The sequence below is a fragment of the Myotis nattereri genome (assembly GCF_964212035.1).
Source record: "Myotis nattereri genome assembly, chromosome: 9".
Classification (NCBI taxonomy): Eukaryota; Metazoa; Chordata; class Mammalia; order Chiroptera; family Vespertilionidae; genus Myotis; species Myotis nattereri.
The window spans coordinates 43,812,394-43,838,815 of NC_138084.1; the positions used below are offsets into that span (position 1 = coordinate 43,812,394).

General features: G+C 41.9%; 1 protein-coding gene across 1 annotated transcript in view; it reads left to right on the plus strand.

Annotated features, from left to right (window-relative positions):
- MRPL48 (mitochondrial ribosomal protein L48) overlaps window positions 1-26,422 on the plus strand; it is a 53,946-nt gene that overhangs the window by 27,042 nt on the left and 482 nt on the right. The window contains exons 5-7 of the mRNA XM_081098713.1: window positions 8,093-8,262; window positions 23,314-23,416; window positions 25,521-25,610. Of these exons, the coding sequence (XP_080954839.1) occupies window positions 8,093-8,262; window positions 23,314-23,416; window positions 25,521-25,610 (363 nt within the window). The remainder of the gene's footprint in view (window positions 1-8,092; window positions 8,263-23,313; window positions 23,417-25,520; window positions 25,611-26,422) is intronic.

Here is a 26,422-nt window from a genome sequence, read left to right on the forward strand (position 1 = left end):
GGGGAGGCCACATAACCATGCCTCGTTGGGAATGTACATTTTATTATGAATGGTCATGTGCCCAGCTAAAACCCAGCAGTTCCACTATCAAAGGAAGAGGAGGAAATAGATATTGAAGAAACTGGCAAGCTCTGCATACTTTCCTTAAAGGATAAGACAGAAGTTAAGATAAATGCTTTGAGATTAGACAGACCTGAGTTAAAGATTTGGCTCTGATGCTTCTTAGTTGCATGCCCTTGGGTATGTTTGCTTAACTTTTCCAAGCCAGTTTCCTTGGCTTAAATAGAGAATTATACTTCCCAATGTTGTTGTGAGGAGTAAGTTAAAAAAGAGAATTTTAAATACTTAGCACAGTGTCTGGTACAAATAGCCTGTAAGTGGTGATAATGATGATAGCATTACTTTCTCTTTTTATAATCCCATAGCACTCTCTTATCCTCCCTTGAAACATTCATCTCTTTATATTATTTGTTCTGTATATGCCTTTCCTGATAGGTTGCAAGCTTCAGTGAGCAGAGACTATGGCTATGTTACTATCATATCCCTAATGATAACCCTTATCTGACCCATCACTAGTGGTCAGTAAATATTTGTCGAATAAATGAATACATGTGATACATGATAGGAGTGTATTAAGGAGTTGCTGTGGGAACATGGAGGAGTAGAGCCTAACTTTGTCTGAGGAATCAGGGCAGGCTTTCTGGAAGAGCATGAGCTGAGTCTTAAAAAATGAATAGGATTTACTCACATTAAGGGTATGGGGTAAAGAGTCAAACACTTTAAGCCCTAACCGGTTTGGCTCAGTGGATAGAGCGTCGGCCTGCGGACTGAAGGGTCCCAGGTTCGATTCTGGTCAAGGGCATGTACCTTGGTTGCGGGCACATCCCCAGTAGGGGGTGTGCAGGAGGCAGCTGATCGATGATTCTCTCTCATCGATGTTTCTAACTCTCTATTCCTCTCCGTTCCTCTCTGTAAAAAAATCAATAAAATATATTTTAAAAAAAAGAGGAAAAAAAAAAGAGTCAAACACTTTACAGGGAGGGGAAACATTCTGGGCAAAGATGAGAAGACATTGATCCTGGAGATGCAGTTGGGAAACTTTTAACAGTTTTTAATCCTGGTGTTTCAAATGGACACTAGGGGATGAGAGTACATGAAACCCTGAGGAGTAGGCAGGTCTGGATCAATCTTTTTAAAGATACCACTTATTAGCCCTGGCTGGGTGGTTCAGCTGGTTGGAGCATCATCCCATACACCAAAAGATACCATTTATTGAGTAACTACTATAGACTGCTCACTGCCCTTTCAACTGTACCCATCTGAGGTGGTTTTTCTTGGTTCCCCTTAGAGGCGTAATCAGCATGGTGCAGCAAGGTAGTTTGTTCCATGGGAAGCGGGCTGCTCTTTATGATTAAACTAGAGGCCCAGTGCACGAATTCGTGCATAGGTGGTGTCCAGCCAGCCCACCCCAATAGGCCGATCGGGCTGGGCCAGCCAGGGGGAGGGGCCATGGGCAGTTGGCCGGTCAGCCCCACCCCCTGGTTGAACTCCCAGTCGAGGGGACAGTTTGCATATTAGCCTTTTATTATATAGGATTGAGAGGATCTGCTCTTTCAAATGTGTCTTTTCTTTCTCTCTGTCCTGTAAGCTCCTTGAGGCCTGGGACTATTTTCTATTTCTTTGGTGTCTTTTCTTAGAGCAGTTGAATCAGCACTTTGCACACAGCAGGTGCTTAATATTATTTTGTAAGGCATACCAATAGGATACCAGGAGCATGCTTACCTCTGTTTTATAGTAATCATAATTCTATGTACATTACTCAACCTTTTTAAAAGATACCATTATTAACTACTACATACTAGATGCTATAACTAATATATGCTGGGCTTTTAAAAACATTTCATTTTACAAATGGTATATTTAATTTAATCATCTGATATCATGTGGTTATTAAATTCTCCTAGCCTCCCTTCTTTTCCTGCCTGGCTCTCCTTCATGTTTAAGGAATATAAGACTCAGAGCGATTAAATGACTTCCCCAAATGGCTAGTAATTCCCAAAGCCAATATTTGAACTGAGGATGGTCAGAATTCATCTAATGTCTATGCTAGTTCCATTAGATATTAGAAATCTAATATCTAAAATATAACTTCAATATGTTTAGCCTTTCAAGAGCCTTAAGTGTTAAAGATGAACAAACTGACCCCTAGAGAGGACAGTCAATGTCAAGTAGTGACTCAGCAGACAGGATTTGAGTCGATTTTCTTTGGCTTCCATCGAAGTCTAGTGCTCTTCATGCAACGCCACCCAGTGAGTGCCAGGTCTTCTGTTTGGTGTGTCTTCTGGGTGTGCCTCATTGAGTTGTAAACATAATCACTTGATTTCTATGCACCTTCCAGCTCATTATGGGCTGTTCAGAGTACCATCACCAAATCATTCAAGATCCCAAGTGTAAATTTTTATATTTCCATTGGCAGAATTTCTGGAAGCTGAATATACATTCAGCATATCAGCCTTTTCATTTGAGGATGATACAATGCCTTCCCAACTTTCCCACCCTGGAGGATGCCACTTATAGTGATACTGTTTGCAGAAGTCAGAGGAGAGAGCCTGAGCTGCTAGACACAAAGTGGTTTCCTTTGTCATTTCCTTACTATTGTAACCTTCAGCCAGTCATTTCCCCTTTCTGGGCCTCAACATCCCCCTTGTGTAAAATTAGGGAGGGGAAGAAGGAGAGACTAAATCATCTCTAAGATCCTTCCCACCTATAGCAGCCTGTGATTCTAATAAGACTCCTTCCTCCACCTGCCCTTGCCCAGCAGAGTTTCCCAGTAACCTCGCAAGTCACGTGCCTTCAGACGACCTTAGTTTTCTATCTGTGAAACAGGGTAATGATGTGGATATTTCTGTATAAAAATGGTTTGTAATGTATCCCACGGTTCGTTTGGGGGATCATAGTGCAATCCTGCAAGGATCTAAGAATGGCCACCTGGGCCACCCCACAGTGAATCCAGGTCATTCACAGGAGTACCAGAGTTTGATGGTGGACAGTAGTCCATCTTCCCTGCCACCTTTCTCCTAGCCTCCCTTCTTCTCCTGCCTGGCTCTCCTTCCTGTGCGGTCAGGGTGGCCTCCCCAAAACACAGCTCTAGTCATGTACAGCCATGGCAGTCATGAAGGCCTGACCTCAGGCATTTAGAAAAGAAAAGAAGGGAATGATGTGGAAAAAGATTATGCAGATAAAATTATAGGAATTAGTGACTGATATTCTGTGCACTCAAGCTCTTGCTGGTTATTCTGTGCCCTGGCTCAGAACTGAAATCTAATATCACAATAGGCTCGTGATGGTGTGGATCGCTCCAGGCATATCTAGGCCAACACGGAAAAGCAAGAGAGATGCCAAGAGGGATACTGGAATCGGCTTTCTTTTTTTGTTCCCCTAAAGCGACACCTTTGAAAAGCCCTGGCATTTTCCCTGGTGAAGAAAAAGCTCTTCTCTGTGCTGGAAAATTTCAGCCGCTCCCCATTGCATTCCTACTCAGCATTCTTCACAGATCTGACTGCAGTGCTGGCTGTCAGGATGAAAAGCCTGGATTGCCGCATTTGGCCACGGGTGTGGTGGCCTCTGAAGAGAGAGCCAAGCTGCTCCTTGATGGTTGGTCTCTAGAGGGGACTGTCTCACTCACTGCAAACTGGGGACCTTGGGGTGAACACCACTGTTAAGAACTTCAGGAATGCAGAGGCTGCAGCGGAAAAATCCCTGCATTTGGCGGGGGTGGGTCAGATCTAGGCTTTAGTTCTAGGATCTATCCTGTCTGGCTGTGTGACTCTGGGGGACTTACTTATTTAATCTCTCTGGGCTTCATATTCTTCCCCTGCAAAGATGAAGAACTAGGACAAAATCATCTCTAAATGCTGTCCTGTTCTAAAATTCTAAAATAGTGCATCATTGCATATTTTCTTTGCCAGGCCCTGTGTTAGATCTGAGGAATATAAGAATGAAAATAGCCCTAGCCAGTTTGGCTCAGTGGGTGGAGTGTCTGCCTGCAGACTGAAGGGTCTCGGGTTTGATTCCCATCAAGTACACATGCCTGGATTGCGGGCTTGATCCCCAGTAGGGGGTGTGCAGGAGGCAGCCGAGCAATGATTCCTTCTCATCATTAATGTTTCTATTTCTCTCTCCCTCTCCCTTCCTGTCTGAAATCAATAAAAATATATATTTTAAAAAATGGAATGAAAATAGTATTAAAAGTTAATATTTATTGAGTGCTTAGTGCCACAGATTGTATTAACCACTTTACATACAGTGTTTTCAGTTCTCAGAACACCCTTGTGAGATCAGGCCAGTCATCAGTATTACTGGCCTCATGAAAGGACTGTCTGAGTCCTCTCCCTGCTTCCCCATATTGGGCCTCTGCTCTCTTAGACTGACCTGGAGAGCAGTGATGTACGAGAACCATCCCAGGTGCTCTGCCAGGAACCACTCTGCTGTGGCAGCCACTAGGCTGCTGGCTGTTAGATAGGGATGACTAAGACATGTAAATAGAGATAGATTTGTTTTCCTTTTTCTTAAAAAAAAAATGATTTCTACCAAACTTCAAATTTATTATAAATCTCCAGTAATTAGGACAGTGTGGTTTTGGCTCAAGGATAGACAAATAGTCCAGTGGAATAGAATAAAAACTACAGGAGCAGATCCACATGTCTGTGGATACTTATATGATGAAAGTGACATGCAGTGGTGCTGGGTTAACTGGACTGGTGATCATGTGGGGAAAAAATGGCTCTTGATTCCTATTTCATACCATATACAAAAATCATTTAAAAAATGAGCTGTAGATCTAAATGTAAATGTTAAAATCATCAAACTGCTAGAAGATAACATACAAGAATATCTTCATGATCTTAAGGTAGACAGATTTCTTAAACCGGACACAAAAATCACTATAACCACAAAAGAATGAATAAATTGAATTACATTAAAAATTAGAATTTCTGCTCATCAAAATGCACAAGTAAAAAGTGCCAGGGGCCCTAGCCAGTTTTGCTTGTGGTTGAAGTGATGGCCTGCAGACTAAAGGGCCTTGGGTTCAATTCCTGGTCAAGGGCATGTACCTGGGTTGTAGGTTTGATTCCCAGCCCCAATCAGGATACGTATGGGAGACAACCAGTCAATGTGTCTCTTTCACATTGATGTTTCTCTTTCTCTCTCCCTTTCCCTTCCTCCACTCTCTCTAAAAAATCAATGGAAAAAAATATCCTCAGGTGAAGATTAACCAAAAAATAAAATAAAATAAAATCCTATATAATAAAAGCCTAATATGAGAATTGACTGAATGGTGGAATGACCGATGCACACTGACCACCAGGGGGCAGACACTCAATGCAGAAGCTGCCCCCAGCCCGCAGGCCCCAGGCCAGCCAGGCAGATGCCAGCGGTGCCCCTCTCCACCCCACCCCCCGATCACCCCATGGTTGCCCCACAGATTAGCCCTGATCACAGGCCAGGCCTAGGACCCTACCCATGCATGAATTTCGTGTACCTGGCCTCTAGTAGTGAAATAAAATCAAGTAATTCAGAAGTAGTATGTTAAAAAAAAAAAAAAAAGTGAAAGGGGCTCAGCCAGTGTGAGTGGTTGAGCACTGACCCATGAACCAGGAGGTCACAGTTTGATTCCTGGTCAGAGTAGGTGCTCAGATTGCAGGCTCGATCCCCAGTGGGGGGCATGCAGAAGGTAGCTGAACGATGATTCTCTCTCATCATTGATATTTCTAACTCTCTCTGCCTCTCCCTTCCTCTCTCTGAATCAATAAAAACATATATATATATTTTAAAGTGAAAGGGGAAGCTCCTGAGAGGGAGAAGATATTTACTGAACAAAGGAAAAAACTTCTTCAAATTGATATGAGAAAGGCAGATGACCCAATTTTTAAAAATGGGCAAAATATTTGAATAGGCAGGTAACAAAAGAGAGCATCCAAATGGCTAATGAACATATGGGAAGGTTCTCAGGCTCAATAGACTTAAAGGATATGCAAGTTAAACCCCTAATTCATTACTACTTCATACCAACCAGAATGGCTCAAACAAATTAGAAAAGCTGACTATACCAAGTTTTTTAAGTGTTAGCAAGAAGGTAGAGCAATTAGAACTCTCACTTGCTCTGGTGGGAGTCTAAATTGGAAAGCACTTTGTAACGCTCTTTGAGAATATTTACTAAAGATGAACATATGCATAATCTGTAACTCATTAGTTCAGGTTCTAGGTATATCTACAACAAAATTGCATACATATGTTCATTGAAAATACATACAAGAACATTGGTAGCAATGCTCTTATTCATAATGGCCCCACACTGGAAGTAACCCAAATTCCCATCAACAGTAAAAAGGATAAATAAATTGTAACACATTCATACAATAGACTAGGAAAGAACTGTTGTTTTACCTAATATATGATGAATCTTACAAACATAATGAATGAAAGAAGCCAGACACAAAAGAGAATATAGTGAGTCCTTTCATTTTTGCAAATTTCAAAAAACAAGCAAAATAACCCTCTGGTTTTAGAAGTCAGAATAGTGGTTACCAATTTGGGGGACAGGAGATTTTTTTGGGTGTTGGTATTTCTTGTTTAGGATACTGATTAAACAGGTATTTTAACTTTGTGGAAATTGGTTGAGATGTATAATTATGCATTTTTCAATGTATTATATGACAATAAAATTTTTACTAATTTTTTAAAAAACAGTATATTCTAATTTTGAATTGATAAAAGATTCACATTATAAAAAATACTAGAGGCCCTGTATACAAAATTTGTGCACTTGCAGGGGGCAGGTCCCTCAGCCTGGCCTGCACCCTCTCGCAGTCTGGGAGCCCTTAGGGGATGTCTGACTAATGGCCTAAGCTGTCAGTCGGACACCCTTAGCACTGCTGCAGAGGCAGGAGAGGCTCCCACCACCACCGCTGCACTTGCCAGCCGTGAACCCGGCTTCTGGCTGAGCAGCGCTCCCCCTATGGGAGTGCACTGACCACCAGGGGGCAGCTCCTGCGTTAAGTGCCTGCACCCTGGTGGTCAGTGCGTATAGTGACCAGTTGTTCCGGCATTTGGTCAATTTGCATATTAGCCTTTTATTATATAGGATAGAAGGGAAATAGTGTAAAAAGTCTCCTTTCCACCTCTATGCTCCAGCCATCCAGTTCCCTCACTGGTAACCAGCCAATGATATAGTATATTTATGCATCCTTTTAGAGATATTTTTTTGGATATACAAGCAAATAAATATGTAATTACACACACACACACACACACACCCCTATTCTTTGTGCATATATGGCATACCTACCCGTTTTTATATGTATGACATGTCTAAATATGTTATTCTACAGTTTGCTTTTATCATCTAATTTATTTTAAAGGCTTTTCCATTTCAGTACATAAAGAAATTTCTTTTTCCTTCTTACAGCTGCATAATGTGCTTGTAAATGGGTGTTCCATGATTTATTTAACAAGTTCCCCCTCTTGATGGGCATTTATGTAGGTCTGATTATTTCTAGTTGAGAAACTTTCTTGATGGAAGGTGAGTCTCAAGACAAGTTAATTGTAGAAGACAGTCACTGTATTCATCTTAAAGTAATGCAAGCAATATTCCCTTGCCTTTCATTGGCTGATGTCACAGCCCAGACTGGCAAGGGAAGCTGCCCATTCCTTTCCAGGAGAACTTCATTTTGTAGGTACGGTAGCCTGAGAAAAAAAGTGGTAAATTTATATGAAAGATGAATTTTTAAAAAAATTTTTTGTGCCGGACCGGTTTGGCTCAGTGGATAGAGCATCGCCCTGCGGACTCAGGGGTCCCAGGTTCAATTCCGGTCAGGGGCATATACCTTGGTTGCGGGCACGTCCCCACTGGGGGGCGTGCAGGAGGCAGCTGATTGATCTCTCTCGTCGATGTTTCTGGCTCTCTATCCCTCTCCCTTCTCTGTGAAAAAATCAATAAAATATATTTAGAAGAAAAAAAATTTTTTGTAAAGTTAGAATTTCTTATATAATAGTTTGATTTATCTTCTTTCTCTTTTTGTTTTCTGTTTAGCCCAAGAAGAAGAAGAGAACAGTGGAATTGAGAGCCATTAATTTGGGGACAGATTACGAATATGGGGTTTTGAACATTCACATGACTTCATATGACATGGCCCTGGCAGAGAGTTATGCCCAATATGTTCACAACCTCTGCAACCATCTCTCCATTAAAGTGGAGGAAAGGTATGAAGGCTGTCTTTGTATGAAATATTCTTGGTGTGGGTAGCATGCTCTGCTTTGTTGTTGATAAATGAGGTTTTGAGATATAATTTATATATTTTTTATTGATTAAGATATTACATATGTGTCCTTATCCCCACGTTACCCTCTACCTCCCCACCCCCCACTCATGCCCTCACCCCCCCCCCCCCCCCCCCGTTGTCGTGTCCATTGGTTAGGCCTATATGCTTGCATATAAGTCCTTTGGTTGGTCTTTCCCCCTTACCCCCACCCTCCCCTACCTTCCCTCCAAGGCCCGACAGTCCAATCAATGCCTCTCCGTCTCTGGATCAGTCCTTGTTCATCAGTTTATGTTGTTCATTATATTCCACAAATGAGTGAGATCCTGTGGTATTTATCCGCTCTTCAGTTCCATCCATGCTGTGACAAATGGTAAGAGTTCCTTTTTCTTCTTCCTCTTCTTAAAGAATACCTTTCAGCATTTCATATAATGCTGGTTTGGTGGTGATGAACTCCTTTAGCGTTTTCTTATCTGTGAAGCTTTTTATCTGACCTTCTATTCATAATGATAGCTTTGCTGGATAAAGTAATCTTGGTTGTAGGTTCTTGGCATTCATCACTTTGAATATTTCTTGCCACTCTCTTCTGGCCTGCATGGTTTCTGTTGAGAAATCAGCTGACAGTCGTATGGGTACTCCCTTATAGGTAACTGAGTTTCTTTCTCTTGCTGCTTTTAAGATTCTCTCTTTGTCTTTTGCTCTTGGCATTTTAATTATGATGTGTCTTGGTGTGGTCCTCTTTGGGTTCCTTTTGTTTGGGGTTCTCTGCGCTTCCTGGACTTGTAAGTCTATTTCTTTGACCAGGTAGGGGAAGTTTTCTGTCATTATTTCTTCAAATAGGTTTTCAATATCTTGCCCTCTCTCTTCTTCTGGTACCCCTATAATTCTGATGTTGGTACGCTTGAAGTTGTCCCAGAGGCTCCTTACACTATCTTCATATTTTTGGAATCTTTTTTCTTTTTTCGGTTGGGTCTTTTTTGTTTCTTTGTATTTCAAATCTTTGACTTGATTCTTGGGATCCTCTTTTCTGCTGTTGGATCTCTGTATATTATTCTTTATTTCAGTCAGTGTATGCTTAATTTCTAGTTGGTCCTTTTTCATATCCTCTAGAGTCTCACTAGATTTATTGAGGATCTCACTAAATTTATCGGCGGTTTCCATAAAATTCTTGAAAAACCTTATAAATGTGGCCTTGAACTCTATATCCAGTCGTTTGCTTTCCTCCATTTCTGTCATTTGTGACCTGTTTGTCTCCGCATTTTTTATGCTTCCCTGTGTTGGTAGAGTGGTTTTGTGTGCTAGGTGTCCTGTAGGGCCCAGTGGCTCAGCCTCCCCAGTTACCTGAGGTGGACACTCTTGGTGTACCCCCTTGTGGGCTTTTTGCACAGTCTTATTGTAGTTATGCCTTGATTGTTGTAGGATCACTGGGTGGAATTGACCTCCAGGCCAATTGGCAGTGAGAATCAGCTGTGTCTGCAGTGGGAGAACTTCTGTGCTGAAGACACCCTTCTGGGGCAAGACTTGCTTCAGTGGGGTTTTGGTGCTCACTGAGTCTGCACCCTGAGTGTGTCCCTTATGGATCTGAGGAGTTGTAATCTGGATGGTCCCCCTCTGACCACTGGGTACACTGGCTCTTGGATCTAAGGAGGTGCTAATTTAGCCTCTGCCTGAGGTTACACAGCAGGAGCTACGAAGAGAACTGCAGATTCCCCTTCCTTTTTTGGAGTTTGGAGGTACCCTGATGAGGCCCAGCTGTGAAGCAGTGCAAGCTGCTGTGGGGCCTTGGGCCTTCTCTTGGAAGTTCTGGGTCTGTCTGGCCCGGCTGCAGTTAGGTAATTTTCAGGTTGCAAAGGGCCAGGGCATTCATATGCAAAAGCCTCTGCTGCAGCCTGGGTGGGGCGGGGTCTCAGGGAATCAAAGGGCGGAGCAAGCCGCTATGGCGGATTCTCAGCCGTGCCCTAAGGGGCCCCGCGTCTCAGTGTCCGGGTAATTGCTGCAAGCACCTCTGAGGGAAAGCCGACCTCAAGTTCCAAGTACTGCCCGCTGCCAGACAGTCCAGTTTCTCCCCGTATGAGTCCTGGGTCCCCAGAGACTTCCCGGAACCGGAGTTCTGAGCAGTCGGGAGCTTGTGACTCCCTCCCGATTCAAAAAGACAGCCACGTCTGCGCGCGAGCCTCCGTACCTCTGCACTTTACTTCCGCAGCTCCTCTGGCTCTCAGCATGCTTTTCTTTCCTTCTAGTTGTAGAATTTCCACTCAGCCATCCTTCCTGTAGTTCTGGATGATGTCCGTTTTGTCTTTATGTTGGTTTTTTTTGAAGTTGTTGTGGGAGGCAGCAATTTCCCGGTGTTTATCTATGCCGCCATCTTAGTTTCCTCCAGATATAATTTACATGTGATAAAATTCACCCTTTTTAGATATACTTTGCCACAATCAAAATATAAAAGTTTTATTAACCCCAAAAGTTCCCTGGTGCCCAGGTATAGTCAATCTCCTCCCCTTTCTTTCCCTTTCACATCTCTGGCAACTACCAATTGATTTTCTGTCCCTGTTGTACATCATGTAAGTAGAATCATACAATATGTAGCTGTTTGTCTGGCCTCTTTCACTTGCCATAATGTGTTTAAAATTTATCCATGTTTTTGTAAGTATTTTTTACTGAGCGGTATTCCATTAAATGGTGATTTTAATTCACCAGTTGATGTACTTTTGGATTGTCTCCAGTTTGTTGGTAATTATTAACAAAGCTGCCATAATCATTCTCATACAGGTTTTGTGGGTCATATGTCTTCTTTTCTCCTGGATAATTACCTAAGATTGGGATTTAGGGATTGTATAGTGAATGTATGTTTAACTTTGTAAGATACTGCCAAACTGGTTTCTAAACTAGATACACCATTTTTGATTCCCACCAGCAACATATGAGAGTTCCAGTAACTCCTTATTCTGGTCAGTACTTGGTATTGTCAAATTTTTTTAAAAGGCATTCTAATACATACATACTGGTATCTCACAGTGGTTTTAATTTTCACTTCCCTAATAAATAAATGATGTTGAGCATCTTTTCATGGGCTCACTTAACACCACTCTAACAGGCTCACTTATGTATATCTTCTTTGATGATGTGTCCAAATCTTTTGTCTACTTTTAAAATTGGGTTGTTTTTTATTACTGAATTATTAAAGTTTTTACAATCTGTTTTTGGATACCAGTTCTTTTTCAGTATGTGTTCTGCAAATATTTTCTCCCAGTCTATGGCTTATCTTGTTACCTTTTTATCTGAGTCTTTTAGAGAGCAGGAGTTTAAGTTTGATGAAGTTCAACTTATCAGTTTTTTCTCTTATTGTTCATGCTTTCAGTATCAGATCTAAGAAATCTTTGCCTAATCCAACATCACAAAGATATTCTCCTATGTTTTCTGGTAGAAGTTCCATAGTTTTAAGTTTTACTTTTTGGTCTGTGATCCATTTGGAGTTATTTTTGTATATGGTGTGAGACATGGGTCAAAGTTTTTTGTTTTTTTTTTTAATATACATATCCAATTGTTCAAATACCATTTGTTAAAAAGATTTTCTTTCTCCATTGATTTTTCTTAACACCTTCTGAAAGTCAATTAACCATGTATGTTTAGATCTATTTCTATTCTCTATTACACTGATGTATATATCTATGCTTACGCCAATACCACAATATCTTTCTTGATTACGGTAGCTTGATTACTGAACTAAAACTTCGTTCTTATTTTTCAAAATTATTCTGGCTATTCTAGGTTTTTCATAAACATTTTAGAACTAGTTTGTTGATTTCTACAGAAAAGAGCCTGATGGAATTTTGTTAGGATTGTGTTGAATCTGTAGATAAATTTGAGGAAGTATTGACATTTTATCTATTTTAATTCCTTTGATTCATTAAGATGGTATATGTCCCCATTTATTTAGGTATTCTTTGCTTGCTCTGCTTTTCATTTACTCTTTGGATTTGTTGGAAAACTGTAGGAGAGGAGAACTAACATTTACTCACTGTCTGCTCCAGGCCAGGCACTTTATATAACTTACCTCAGTGTTTCAGAAAATGTGGGATGCCCTTTTAAACTCTCATTCAATTTAATATGTCAAGGGTAAATTCTTTGTGTGGTTCTGGTATGTTCTTAACACCACTCTAACACTTCCTAATCTTCATAACAGAGAGGCAACCTCTGGTTCGCGTTTTTGGCTACCAATAGAATTTAGCTAGAATTTTATAACATTATTTTGTTTTCATTGTATTTATTTTTAACTTACTTTCTACTTATGACAGCTGATACTGGTTTTCCATTTGTAGTAGGAACATAAAGTCAGGTTTATTGATATATAATTTACATTCAATAAAAATTCACCCTTTTAGTGATCAATTTCTGAGTTTTGACAAATACACACAGTAGAGAGTAAATACCATCATAACCAAGATATAGAACATTTTCATCATCCCAAGAAGTTCCCTCCTCATACCCCCAGCCCCTGGCAAATACAGATCTATTTTCTGTCCCTATAGTTTTTGCCTTTTCCAGAATGTAATAATGAAATCATACAGTATTTTTCTTTGTGAATCACATACCTCTATCATGTCATTTAGCGCTTTGGGCTATAATTGCCTATTCATGTGTCAGCTCGCCTCCCCACTGACTAGTTGGGGACTGTGCTCTTTATTTCTTCACTTAAGATAATGTATTTGAGATTTATGCATGTTATTGCCATGTCAGATTGTTTGTTCCTTTTTGTTGCTGATAAGCATTTCATTGAATACATGTATGTTTATCCATTCACCAGCTGAAGAACATTTGTGTTGTTTTCAGTTTGGGGCAATTGTGAATAAAGCCACCATAAACATGTACAGGTTTTTGTGAGAACTTAAGTTTTCATTTCTCTAGGAGTATGATTGTGGGGTCAAATGGTTAAGTGTAATTTATGTTTAAATTTATAAGAAACTGCCAAACTGTTTGCCAAATTGGCTGTACCATTTTTTTTCCTCATCAGCAACATGAGTTCCAGTTGTTCCACATCTCAAGTTTCTTTTTCAAATTAATTTTAAGTGTGTTGACTTAAAGAAAAATATTTAATAAATAATACTTGGGGTGGTTTGCCATTGTGACAAGGTAGTACATGGCACAATATATGGATATGGCAAAAATTATACTCTTTCTCACTTGACAGATATTAATATACTAGAGGCTTGTTGCACGAAGATTCGTGCAATAGGCCTTCTTTCCCCTGGTTGCCAGCACCAGTTTTCCTCTGGCTCCTGGGACCCAGACCTTCACTCTGGTCACCGCCTTCCATCTTTGCTCTGGACACAGTTTTTGCTGCGGCTGGAGCCTTCAGTCTTTGCTCCTCGCTCTGGCCGGAGTCTTCAGTCTCCAGCCAGAGCTCCTCCTGTAGCTCCTTCTGCCCCCCCCCCCCGACCCTCCCCCTCATAGCTTGATCACTGCTTCGCCTGCAGACCTCGCCGACGGACTCCTGGGTCCTGGGGGGCCGCCTTGCCTGCGGCCTGGCTTTCCAGTGGCTCCTCGGGTCACACATGGGGGCCTGGATGGCGGCTCCTGGTGTCCCGCCCTGTCTGCAGTATGCAAATTAGCCGCCATCTTTGTTGGCGGTTAATTTGCATATCGCACTGATCAGCCAATGGTGATGGTAGCAAAGGTACGGTTAATTACCATGTTTGTCTATTATTAGATAGGATTCTCCTTGTACAGATGAAGAAACCAAGTCTCAGAATAGCCAAAAGTCACAGAACTAGTAAATTGCCTGGATTTAACCTAGTTCTGCCTGACTCCAGTATTTTTAATTCTATAGGATCTTTTTTTAAAAATATGTTTTTATTGATTTCAGAGAGAGATAGAAACATCGATCAGAGAAAAACATCCATCAGCTGCCTTCTTCATGCCCCCTACTGGAGATCGAGCCCACAACCAGGGCATGTGCCTGACTGGGAATTGAACCAGCAACCTCATGGTGCATAGGATGATGCTCAACCAACTGAGCCACACCAGTCGGGCTATAGGGTCTTATTTTAAGTCATTAAGCCAAATATGAACTTTTGAACCTTTATAACTTAGAGTATAATTGCGCTAAATGTGCTATTTGGAAGACTGTATAATAAGGTGTGATTTTATCTCTCACAGCAGATAGTACTTCAATTGTGTTAGGCCTAAAGATATGCTTTATCTATTTCTGATGCCCCAGAGAGTCAGTTGTTCTTTCAGCACTTGACATGCACCTCTATCATGTCACTTAGTGCTTTGGGCTGTAATCGTCTATTCGTCTGTCAGCTCCTCTCCCCACTGATTAGATGGGGACTGTGTTCTTTATTTCTTCAGCACCTAGACCAGGGCCTGCCTGCCACATGGGGAACATTAAGCCATTGTTTTTTTTTAATTAAATCTTTATTGTTCAGATTATTACTTTTGTTCCTCTTTTTTCCCCCCCATAACTCCCCTCCTCCCAGTTCCCGCCCCACCCTCCGCCCTCACTCCCCACCCACTGTCCTCATCCATAGGTGCACGATTTTTGTCCAGTTTCTTCCCGCATCTCCCACACCCCTTTCCCCCCAAGAATGGTCAGTCCATTCCCTTTCTATGTCCCTGATTCTATTATAATCACCAGTTCATTCTGTTCATCAGATTATTTATTCACTTGATTCTTAGATTCACTTGTTGATAGATGCATATTTGTTGTTCATAATTTGTATCTTTACCTTTTTCTTCCTCTTCCTCTTCTTAAAGGATACCTTTCAGCATTTCATATAATCTTGGTTTGGTGGTGATGAACTCCTTTAGCTTTTCCTTATCTGTGAAGCTCTTTATCTGACCTTCAATTCTGAATGATAGCTTTGCTGGATAAAGTAATCTTGGTTGTAGGTTCTTGGTATTCATCACTTTGAATATTTCTTGCCACTCCCTTCTGGCCTGCAAAGTTTCTGTTGAGAAATCAGCTGACAGTCGTATGGGTATTCCCTTGTAGGTAACTGAGTTTCTTTCTCTTGCTGTTTTTTTGTTTTTGTTTTTTTATATATATTTTATTGATTTTTTACAGAGAGGAAGGGAGAGAGATAGAGAGTTAGAAACATCGATGAGAGAGGAACATCGAGCAGCTGCCTCCTGCACATCTCCCACTGGGGATGTGCCCGCAACCCAGGTACATGCCCTTGACCGGAATCGAACCTGGGACCCTTCAGTCTGCAGGCCGACGCTCTATCCACTGAGCCAAACCGGTTTCGGCTCTTGCTGTTTTTAAGATTCTCTCTTTATCTTTTGCTCTTGGCATTTTAATTATGATGTGTCTTGGTGTGGTCCTCTTTGGATTCCTTTTGTTTGGGGTTCTCCGCGCTTCTTGGACCTGTAAGTCCATTTCTTTCACCAGGTGGGGGAAGTTTTCTGTCATTATTTCTTCAAATAGGTTTTCAATATCTTGGTCTCTCTCATCTTCTGGCACCCCTATAATTCTGATGTTGGTACGCTTGAAGCTGTCCCAGAGGCTCCTTACACTATCCTCGCATTTTTGGATTCTTTTTTCATTTTGCTTTTCCAGTTGGGTGTTTTTTGCTTCCTCGCATTTCAAATCATTGACTTGATTCTTGCGCTCCTCTGGTCTGCTGTCGGGAGTCTGTATAATATTCGTTATTTCAGTCCGTGTATGCTTAATTTCTAGTTGGTTCCCCAATATAAGATCGAGGGTCTCATTAGTTTTCTTGTAGATCTCATTAAGTTTATCGGCGGCTTCTAAACAGTTCTTGAGAGACCTTAAAAGTGTGGTTCTGAACTCTATATCTTCCATTGACAATTTTGTCCTGTTTCTTTGTCTCCGCATTTTGTTATGCTTCCTTGGTGCACCCCCTAGTGGTCTTTGTGCGCAGTCTTGTAGTTAAGCCTTGATTGTTGTAGCCAATACCAGGGAGGGTTTGACCTCCAGGCCAAGTGGCTGTGAGAATCAGCTGTGTCTGCAGTGAGAGAACTTCTGTCCTCTAGGGAGGTGCTAATCTAGCCTTTGCCTGAGGCTATCCGGCAAATGCCTGTGTGCAGGGCTTGGGCGGGGCGGGTCGCACAGGATCAACAGGGTGGGCCGGAGAGAGCAGTTATGGCAGCTCTCAGTCCTGTCCCCAGGGGCTCTGCCTCTCTGAGTCCCAGCACCCGCTGCAAACCTCGGAGAGAAAGCTGCACTCGCTCTGACCGAAGCCAGACAGTCCCGCTTCTCCCATGAGTCTGAGTCCCTAAAGACTCGCCTGTATCTGGAGCTCAGAGTCTGCGACTCCCTCCCGATTGAAAACGCCAACCGTGCCCTCCGCCGCCAGCCCGCTCCGCGCACTCCGCACCTCAGAATTTGACTTCAGCACTGCGCCTCCTCTGAGTGTCCGTATGCGTTTCTCTTTCCTCCTAGTTGTAGGACTTCCACTCAGCCAGCGTTCCTGTGGTTCTGGGTGATGTCCGTTCCGTTTTTTAGTTTCACTTTTGAAGTAGTTGTTCAAGGCAGCAAACTCCGGCGTTAACCTATGCCGCCATCTTGGTTCTCTCCTAAGCCATTGTTGAAAGAATGACAGGTTCTTCAATATGACTATACAATCCAGCTGTATGGTATACATTTCCTAAAGTTTAATGACAGTGCTTTCAATTAATTGATTAAAATCTATTGATTGAGCCCTTTCTTGCTCATGTGGTAAGCACTGTACTAGGCATTTTAACTGGATGATACTAAGGTGAATGTTCCTGATTTCAGGGATTATATGTACATGTGTGTGTGCACACAAGCACACAGAAATAATTTTAACATAATGTGGAACATGGTAAGTGAAAGTTAAAGTACAGTGCCAGTTCAGGAAGCAGCAGCAATACCTTTCCAAGTAGCACTGCACGAAGATATTAGAAGCTTATGCCAAAATGTGCATTCATGCTTTGCTTCCTTCATCAAAAAAGTCTTGCTATTGAAAAAAAAAATGGTTGGCTGAGTTAAATAGTGTGTTTAGTGACTGTTGCATGCTCCTTATCTTTTCCTGGACTGATACCATGCAGTTTGCTCACCAGCAGCTTGTCTCTGGACCACACTTTGAGTAACACAGTACCAATTCTGGAATCAAACTACCTGATTTAAATTCAAGTTGTACCAGTTATTGGCAATATGACCTTGGGAAATTCTGAACCTCAGTTACCTCTTCTTTATGGGATGATAATTTTCTTATTTCTCTGAGTTCTGAAAATTAAATAAAATAGTATATGATAGCATTTAGCAGAGAATGACATATTGCAACATTCTAAATAATAATAATTAATGAAGAGATTTTTTTCGCCGTAACTGGTTTGGCTCAGTGGATAGAGCATTGGCCTGCAGATTGAAGGGTCCCAGGTTCGATTCCGGTCAAGAGCATGTACCTTGGTTGTGGGGACGTCCCCAGTAGGGTTGTGCAGGAGGCAGCTGATCGATGTTTCTCTCTCATCGATGTTTCTAACTCTCTATCCCTCTCCCTTCCTCTCTGTAAAAAAATCAATAATTTTTTTTTTAAAGAGATTTTTTTCCCCCCCAGCTGGCAGGGATTAGGGGTAGCTTCTCAGAAGTTGTGGTAGCAAAGAAACATTAAATTTCATTTACACAGTGTTATCTTACCTACAGTGAATCAACTCCCTGGAATAGTGTTTTAAATTTTCAGGACTTTTTAAAAGGTGCTGTTTTTAAAACCCAGCTGTAGCCCTAGGCGTTTTGGCTCAGTAGATAGAGGGTCAGCCTGCGGACCTAAGGGTCCTAGGTACAGTTCTGGTCAGGGGCACGTACTTTGGTTGTAGGCTCCTCCCCAGCCCAGGCCCTGGTCAGGGCTCGTGCAGGAGGCAACCAGTTGATATGTTTCTCTCACATCAATATTTCTCTCTTTTCTTCTCATTTCCACTCTCTCTAAAAATCAATGGAAAAATATCCTTGGGTGAGGATTAAAAAAATAAAAAGAATAAAACCCAGCTGTGGAAAACTCTGGCTGTATTTGGGTAAAGGCAAGAAGGCAGTAGCATTTGTTGAGCTACCGTCAGCCAGCCACTCTGATAAGTACTTTTTTATATATTCTTACTTAATTCAAACAAGCACTTTGTACATAGTGAATCAAAGCTCAACTCTGGAGCCAAACCATCCAGGTTTTACTTGTGCTCTGACATATTCTTCTTCTTTTTTTTTCAATATGTTTTTATTGATTTGAGAGAGAGAGGGAGGGGAGAAAGAGAGAGAGAAACATCAATTGGCTGCCTCCTATATGCCCCCTCCTGGAGATTGAGCCTGAAACCCAGGCATGTGCCTTGACTGGAAATCGAACCAGCTACCTTTTGGTGCATGGGACAACACTCAACCAACTGAGCTATATGAGCCAGGGCTACCGTATTCTTATTGTCTGACACTGGGCAGTTTACTTAACCTCTTTGTGTCTTAGTTTCCTCATCTATGAAATGGAGTTAAAGTACCTACCTAAAAAGACTATTGTAAAAATTAAGGGAGTTGATATATTTAAAGTGCTTACAACAGTTGCCAGCAACTCTTGGCTGCTATTATTATTATTATTATTATTATTATTATTATTATTGTTATTGTTATTACTAGAGGCCCGGTGCACAAAATTTGTGCACGGGGGTGTGTGTGTCCCTCAGCCCAGCCTGCACCCTCTCTAATCTGAGACATCCCTTTCACAATCCAGGATTGCTGGCTCCCAACCACTCGCCTGCCTGCCTGCCTGCCTGCTTGATTGTCCCTAACCACTCCCCTGCCAGCCTGATCAATGCCTAACTGCTCCCCTGCCAGCCCGATTGCCCCCAACTGCCCTCCCCTGAAGGCCTGGTTGCCCCCAACTGCCCTCCCCTGAAGGCCCAGTCACCCCTAACTGCCCTCCCCTGCAGGCCTGGTCACCCCCAACTTCCCTCTCCTGCTGGCCCGGTCACCCCTAACTTCCCTCTCTTGCCAGCCCGGTCGCCCTTAATGCCCTCCCCTGCCAGGCCAATTGCCCCTAACTGCCCTCCCCTGCCGGCCTGGTTGCCCCTAACTGCCCTCCCCTGCAGGTCTGGTTCCCCCCAATTGCCCTCCCTTGCAGGCCTGTCCGCCCCAACTGCCCTCCTCTGCAGACCTGGGTCCCCCCGAACTGTCCTCCCCTGCAGGCCTGATTGCCCCCAACTGCCCTCCCTTTTAGGCCTGGTCCCTCCCAATTGCCCTCCCCAGCTGGCCTGATCACCCACAACTGCCCTCCCCTGCTAGCCATCTTGTGTCCACATGGGGGCGGCCATCTTATGTGTTGAAGTGATGGTCAATTTGCATATTACTCTTTCATTAGATGGGATAACTAATTATTAAAGCCTGCCTATAGCCATCTTACTTAATAATAGACAAACATGTAAATTGACCATCCCTCCGCTACGCTCACTAGCCAATCAGGAGAGTATGCAAATTAACCCAACAAAGATGGCGGTTAATTTGCATACGTAGGCGTGAAGCAGCGGAGCAAAGACTGAAGGCTCTGGCCGGAGCAGTGAAGACTGAAGGCTCCAGACCCGAGCAGCGAAGGCCTGGGTCCTGGGTGCCGGAGGAAAACCGGTGCCGGCAGCCAAGGGAAGGGAAGGCCTATTGCACAAATCTCTTCATGCAACGGGCTTCTAGTATACCTAATAAATGGCAAGATCTGGATTTGAACCCACTTTTTTTTCTCTCCAAATTCTCAATTCCTCCTAACTAGTACTCCACACAGCTTTCATTGCGATGCTTCTCGAATGGAAGTAAGGTCATGTTACTCCCATACGTAAATTCCTTCCATGGTTTCCCATTCCTTTAGGATCAAATTAAAGGTCCTCACATGGCTTTATACCAAGTGCCCCAGGGTGTCTGGGCTTGCCTCTCTTGCTTTTAACTCATACTTCCTTCTCCCTTCCCCTCCAATTTCACTAGCTTTGTTTTTGCCCCTTCCCACCCAAGGACCTTTGCATATGCTCTCCAGAGCTTATAATACTCTTTCCCCTTCACCTAACTCCTGCTTTTTCCTTAGGTTTCATCTTGAATGTCACTTCTTTACAGAAACTCTTAAATTAGTTTCTATATTATGTCTTTAGTAGAAGTGAAGGTTACTTAACTTCCCTTTCATAGCAGTCATTTCTTATCCTTGTAATTACTTGACTTTTATTAGTCTTCCTTATTAGACTCTAAGATCCATAAGGCAAGGATTGTGTCTGTCCCCATCAGCCGTCTGTCTAATAATCCTAAGACCTTGCCTAGTACCTGACACATAGTAGGCAATGAATCAATATTCGTTGATTTGGACTGAGTTCCAATAGGCATGGGCATGATTCCTAGAACAGCAAAATGAATGATGTGCCTTTTTTTTTTTTTTTGCCTCTTCCTGACTCTTTGCTCCAAATAGCACAGAGCATAAAGAGATATTTATTTTCAGCAACTCTCTTCTCTGCATTGATTGAGGTTTTTAGACCTCTGTATGGTTACGCATTCTCACTGCCCAGCTTTTCAGAGATGAAATAATTTTTTCTTTTGACTTTCATTTCATCATGATCCATTTTCCTCTGGGAGTGTGGGGTAGTGCTTTGACCTTGAGGGGGAATTGGGCAAAGGAGCAGTGTGCTGGCTTTTGTTCTATAAATGGTCTGCTTTGCTATAGCTGCAGCTAACCTAGAAGAGGAGAGGAAGGGGCCTTACATGCAGGTCCCTTAACTTACATGCAGGTCCTCCCTTGCTGAGCAGTTGCCTGGAGAGATGGAAATATGACTCATCTGGGAGCAGCTTCCAAGTCTAAAGCTGATCCTAGCCCCTGTGCTCTTTGGAGAGGAACAGCATCACCCAGCACCACTCTCTTAAAGGCTACTCTTTCTTTCTTGTTTAAGTCCACTTACATTGTTTAAAATGGAGGTGTATCTTATATATAGTAGAGTCCACAGATTCTAAGTTCCCTAGCACCCCAGCCGGCTCCCTTCTGCCCTGTCTTAGGCAGTATTCCCAAAAGGTAACATTATTTTATCTTGATAAGTTGACTCTTGAAATTGTTATTTCATTTCTTCCCTTCTGTTTTTACTATGTGATTATTCAAGCAATGTTTATTATAGAAAATCTGAAAAGTATAGAAACGAATGGAAAATTATACTCTTACTACTCAAAGGCCTATTCTACTTTAATGACCAGAGTTCCCAGTAGTTCCTTATCAAACTATGTCTGGCTTTTCTGTTGGTTCTCTTTGAGAGCCTCTCATGTCTCCTTGCCTTTAGATAACTGCTGCACTTTTGGGGGCAAACAACTCTGTTCATTCTTTACATCTTGATACTGCTTCATCTATGAAGCCTTTCCTGATCCCCACTTCTCTTCCTCTTGTCCCTATAATATTTGGTACATCCCTGTTATTGTCTCTGTCTTACTGTGGTGAAGATGTTCATCTACTTACCTGTCTGTACAAAACACTCCTAGTGAACTCCTTTTAAGCACAAGCTACATAATGCCCACCAGAGTGCCTAGGACAGAGGAGGCTCTCGGTAAGTGTTTATTAAATGAATGGATGAATAAGTAAACAAATCAATGAAATCTTAGTAAAATAAGTGTTGAAGGATAAAATGTATGCTCAGTAGCAGGAATGGACAACTCCCTTTAGTCTTATCTGCAGAATGTCAAAAAGGAAAAATAGCATGTTTTACATTCCTGAAAGCTTTTACATGGTTATTTTACTTGATCTTCCATAACAACCCTATGTGTCATTTTATTTCATATATGAGTACTATCAAATTTGAATTGGAAGAGGAGATCAGAAACGTGGGAGGGGATGTTATTTAGGGAGACTGCCTGGAAGAATTTGCAATACCTAGCATTTACTCACTGTTTATAGAGCAAGGGAACTGGCATTTGTAGGCACAGTAAATCAGGCAAATAATAACTAGTTTAATCATTTAACCATTGCAACAACCCTATAACTAGTTATTATTATCCTCATCTTAGAGCTGAAGAATCTGAGACTCAGAAAGCTGAATTAATTTGTCCAAGGTCAAATAGGTAATAAGTAGGAGAGCCAACATTTAAATCTAGGACTGACTGTCATGTCTCTAATCAATTTTCCATTACACCAAACTTCCTTTTGTAGCAGTCCATCTGTAGAGGACCATGCCCCCCTGCTTTTAATTAATGAAGCTTTCTGTGGCATGAAAATTCAGAAATTCTACTGTTATTATTCCATTTATCTTTAGTTTGATGAACCACATTTCTGTTTAGCCATCAGTCCTATCAGACCTGATCCTCACAAAATCTATTGCTATAGGCCTAGATTATAATCCTCTTCTCAGAGGGGGGAGTGCCTCGCCTTAGTAAATATTGCTAGTAAGTGGCAGGGCCAACATTTGACCCCGAGTCCAGTGCTCTTTCCACTGTAGCATGTAGATCTGCTGAAGGTGATTATAGCAAGCACAGATTCTACAGTGGTTCTCAACTAGGGGACATTTAACAATGTCTGGAGATAATTTTGATTGTCACCACTTGGGGGGTACTACTGGCATCTAGTAGGGAGAGCTTAGGGAAATGTAGGCCAGCCCCCCACAACAATGAATTATCTGGTCAAAGATGTCAATAGTGCTAAGGTTGAGAAATCCTGCTCTAAAACAATTGGGTTTCAGGCCTCATTTCTCCAGAAGAGGGGAAATACCCCAAGGTATTCTCCAAAGCATACCTAGTGATTCTTTTAGAATTGGCTATTCTCTAATAGCAGCAAATACTTATTAAGCACCAGGTATTATTCAGTGTTATATCAGGCAAGATTGGAGATGCAGAAAAGTATTCGACATCATCTGTTGCTTCAGGAAGTTTAGAGACTTCTGGAGGAGGCTTAAGAGGATCTGATTACTTTGCCCCGGCTGCAGATAACAGCCCTGGATTCCAGGAGCTCTGCATGCACTAGTGGCTGTACTCAGGGACTACCCTGAGTGGTGCTGTTGGCTTAAGGGAACCCTCGCCATAGCTGACTCTTTCTTCCCACAGTTATGCGATGCCCACCAAAACCATGGAGGTGTTGCAGCTACCGGAGCAGGGCAGAAAAATGTTTGTGGATGCAATTCTTACCACCCATGAGCGAGTAGTTCAGGTAAGTATTCTGGGAGAAACTTGAAATGTATTTGCCTCTCCTGGTTCTTCTCTGTACATTCTTCCTCCTTCTACCAAGCCCGTCTCTTCCTCTAGCCTGCCCCTTGAACGATGATGTTCTGCAGGTTTCAGTTCTTGATCCCTCCATCTCTCCTTATGTAATCCCTTTCCTCTATGCAATCTCATTCATTCGCCTGACCTTAGTAACCGTCATTATATATCGACAATGCCTAGATCTCCACTCTTGATCTCTAGGTTAAGCTTCAAATCTGATATCCATTTGTCTACTGGACTTCTCCATGGGGATGTTCCACAGGTGCCCTGCACTCAATGCTTATAAACTAATTGTAGAGGAACTGTTCCTCTGTCTCTAGAATCTTCTTCACCATTGAGTCTAATGCTTGATCCTTCTTTGCTCTCTAGTATCCATTCATTCACCAAATTCTAAAGCTTCTACCCCCAAAAATCTTTTAGATTCATCAACTTTGCTTTACTTTCACATGTCATTTTCCTGCTTAAAACCCCTCAGTTGCTTCCCTTTAGTTCTAGCAGTGGTTCTCTGTCATTTTATTGCAGAGACAGATGGGTGACAACCACACTATCATGAAAGTGCCCAGAGCTATTATTAAAAATTCACAGTTAACATTACCCCCATTTTTTTACATCTTTATTGACTTTTATTCCCATGCAATACAATTTACTCACTTAAAATGTACAATTAAGTGGGTTTTAATATATTCAAAATTATGCAACCATCACCACAGTCAATATTAGAACATTTTCATCAACCCCAAAAGAAACTCTGAACCCATTAATAGTCATTCCTCTTCCCCATTCCCCTGACTCTTAGCAACCACTAATCTACTTTCTGCCTTTATGGTTTTACCTCTTCTGGATATTTCATTTAAATAGAGTTATATCCAATTTCTTTCACTTAGCATACTGTTTTCAAGGTTCATCCATGTTGTAGCATGTATTATTACTTCCTTCCTTTTTACCAGTATTGCCAAATAATATTCCAATGGATATCACTTCTTTTTTATCCACTCAAGAAACATGTCAGCAAGGTAATGAATGGTAAGGCAGTAACACCTTAAATCTATGTTAATTTTTAAAATAATTAAAGTACTTAAAATCTTTGTTTCTTTAAATATTATAATAAATAAATTATTTGAGATATATCTTATGACAGATCTGACTTGCCACTGAAGGCTGTAGGATCAAATTTGAACTCTTTAGATCAGCATCTAACTGCCTTCATTATTCTCTTGCTTTTCTTTATACTCTATTCCAGCTACACATGGAACTAATTTTAATTCCCTAGTAATGTGCTGTGCCCCCACATTTTACTGAATATTACTTCCTCTGCCTTGAAAACTCCCACAACTGTTGAATTCTCTAGTTTACTCCTGTTTTTCTTCGAGACTCCATCCAGAAGCTTTCTTTGACCTCCCCTGATTAATTTAGGTCGGTACTTCTCTAGTGGGTTTCTGAAGCCCCCTTCATACCCTTCTACCACATTTCTGATTCACCTCTGAATTCTTAGCACAGGGTCTGACACCAGTCAGGTCCTGGTCTGTATGGGTTAACTTGAATTGACTCAAAGTCATCCTGGATTTGTTCATTTCTTTGGTCCAGCTATGCCATCCATTGCCTACAGGAGCAGATATTGGACATGACCTTCTCAGCAAGCAGACACCCTGGCAGAGAAATCCTGTAGAGATGGGCTCTGAAACCAGCTCTGGCTGATAATCCTTCACCCAAGGCGGCCGCTTAGCTCTGCTGGAGCTGACAGTTGAGCCCATGCCATGTCTCCCACTCGCCTAGCTTTCGGCACCTCTTTTTCTTTTTGTTAATCCTCACCCGAGGATGTTTTCTCCATTGATATTTTTTAGAGAGAATGGAAGGGAGGGGGAGAAACAGAGAGAGAGGTACATCAACTGGTTGCCTCCCACATGCACCCTGACTATTGCCGGGGATCGAACCTGCCACCACAGTATGTGCCCTTGACTGGAATCAAACCCGAGACCCTTCAGTCCACAGGTCGACACTCTAACCACCGTTTAGGACTCAGCCTCTCTCTTAGAGCATCTTTTCTTTTGCAGATAAGCGGTTTGAGTGCTACATTTGCAGAGATTTTCTTGGAAATAATCCGAAGCAATCTTCCTGAAGGAGTCAAATTGTCAGTGAAGGAGGTAGGTGCTAGTTTGAGAAGAGTCCCCTGGTGGCCCACCTGTGCTCAAAATATCTAGACTACGTGGTTTTGGAAACAATAAAGAAATGTGGATAATTTAGCCCAGATAATAATCAGGAAAAGTGTGCAGGCTGGTACTACTGTGATCATTATTCTGGCTCTTCAGGGATGATGCCTTATGGACCACAAGCTGAAATCCATCACAGCATCCTGATGTTAGGCTTGAGCCCATCACACCTCAAAATTCTCCCCCTTAGGCAGTTGTATAGCAGAAAGAGCATCATTTAAGGTCACATACAGTATAAGTAATCAGAACACAAATGGGGAAATGTATTTTATAGAAAAAGTTCGTGGATATTTGAAACTTAACTATACCGACTGAATATATTCAGTGAAGAATACCAGTCAGAATGAAGTTTGCCATGGAGAACTTGGAATACCGTAGGAACTTTAGCCTCAATACTGAATATTTGGGTCTTGTTGCCAAGATGATCCGTATTATGACACAAATACATCGGGTCGTCTTAGACTGATGCCATTTGCTTCATGCAGCTCCCTTGTTCTGAGTCCATGCTTATTAAACCTTTGCTTATTACTATAGATCTGTATATAGGGAGAAAATGTGCTGGTCATGCTGATTTGAAATAATCCAGTCCTGCATCTGTTATTTCCTATTGTTAATGGGGAATTTTGGCATTCTCTCTTTTTTTAAGTGCTTTTATTGTGGTACGTATAGAGTTTTGACATTAGTTCTTTATAAATCTGTCTTCTGTCACCAAACCATATGTTCATTTAAGGCAGGGAGGAAATCCA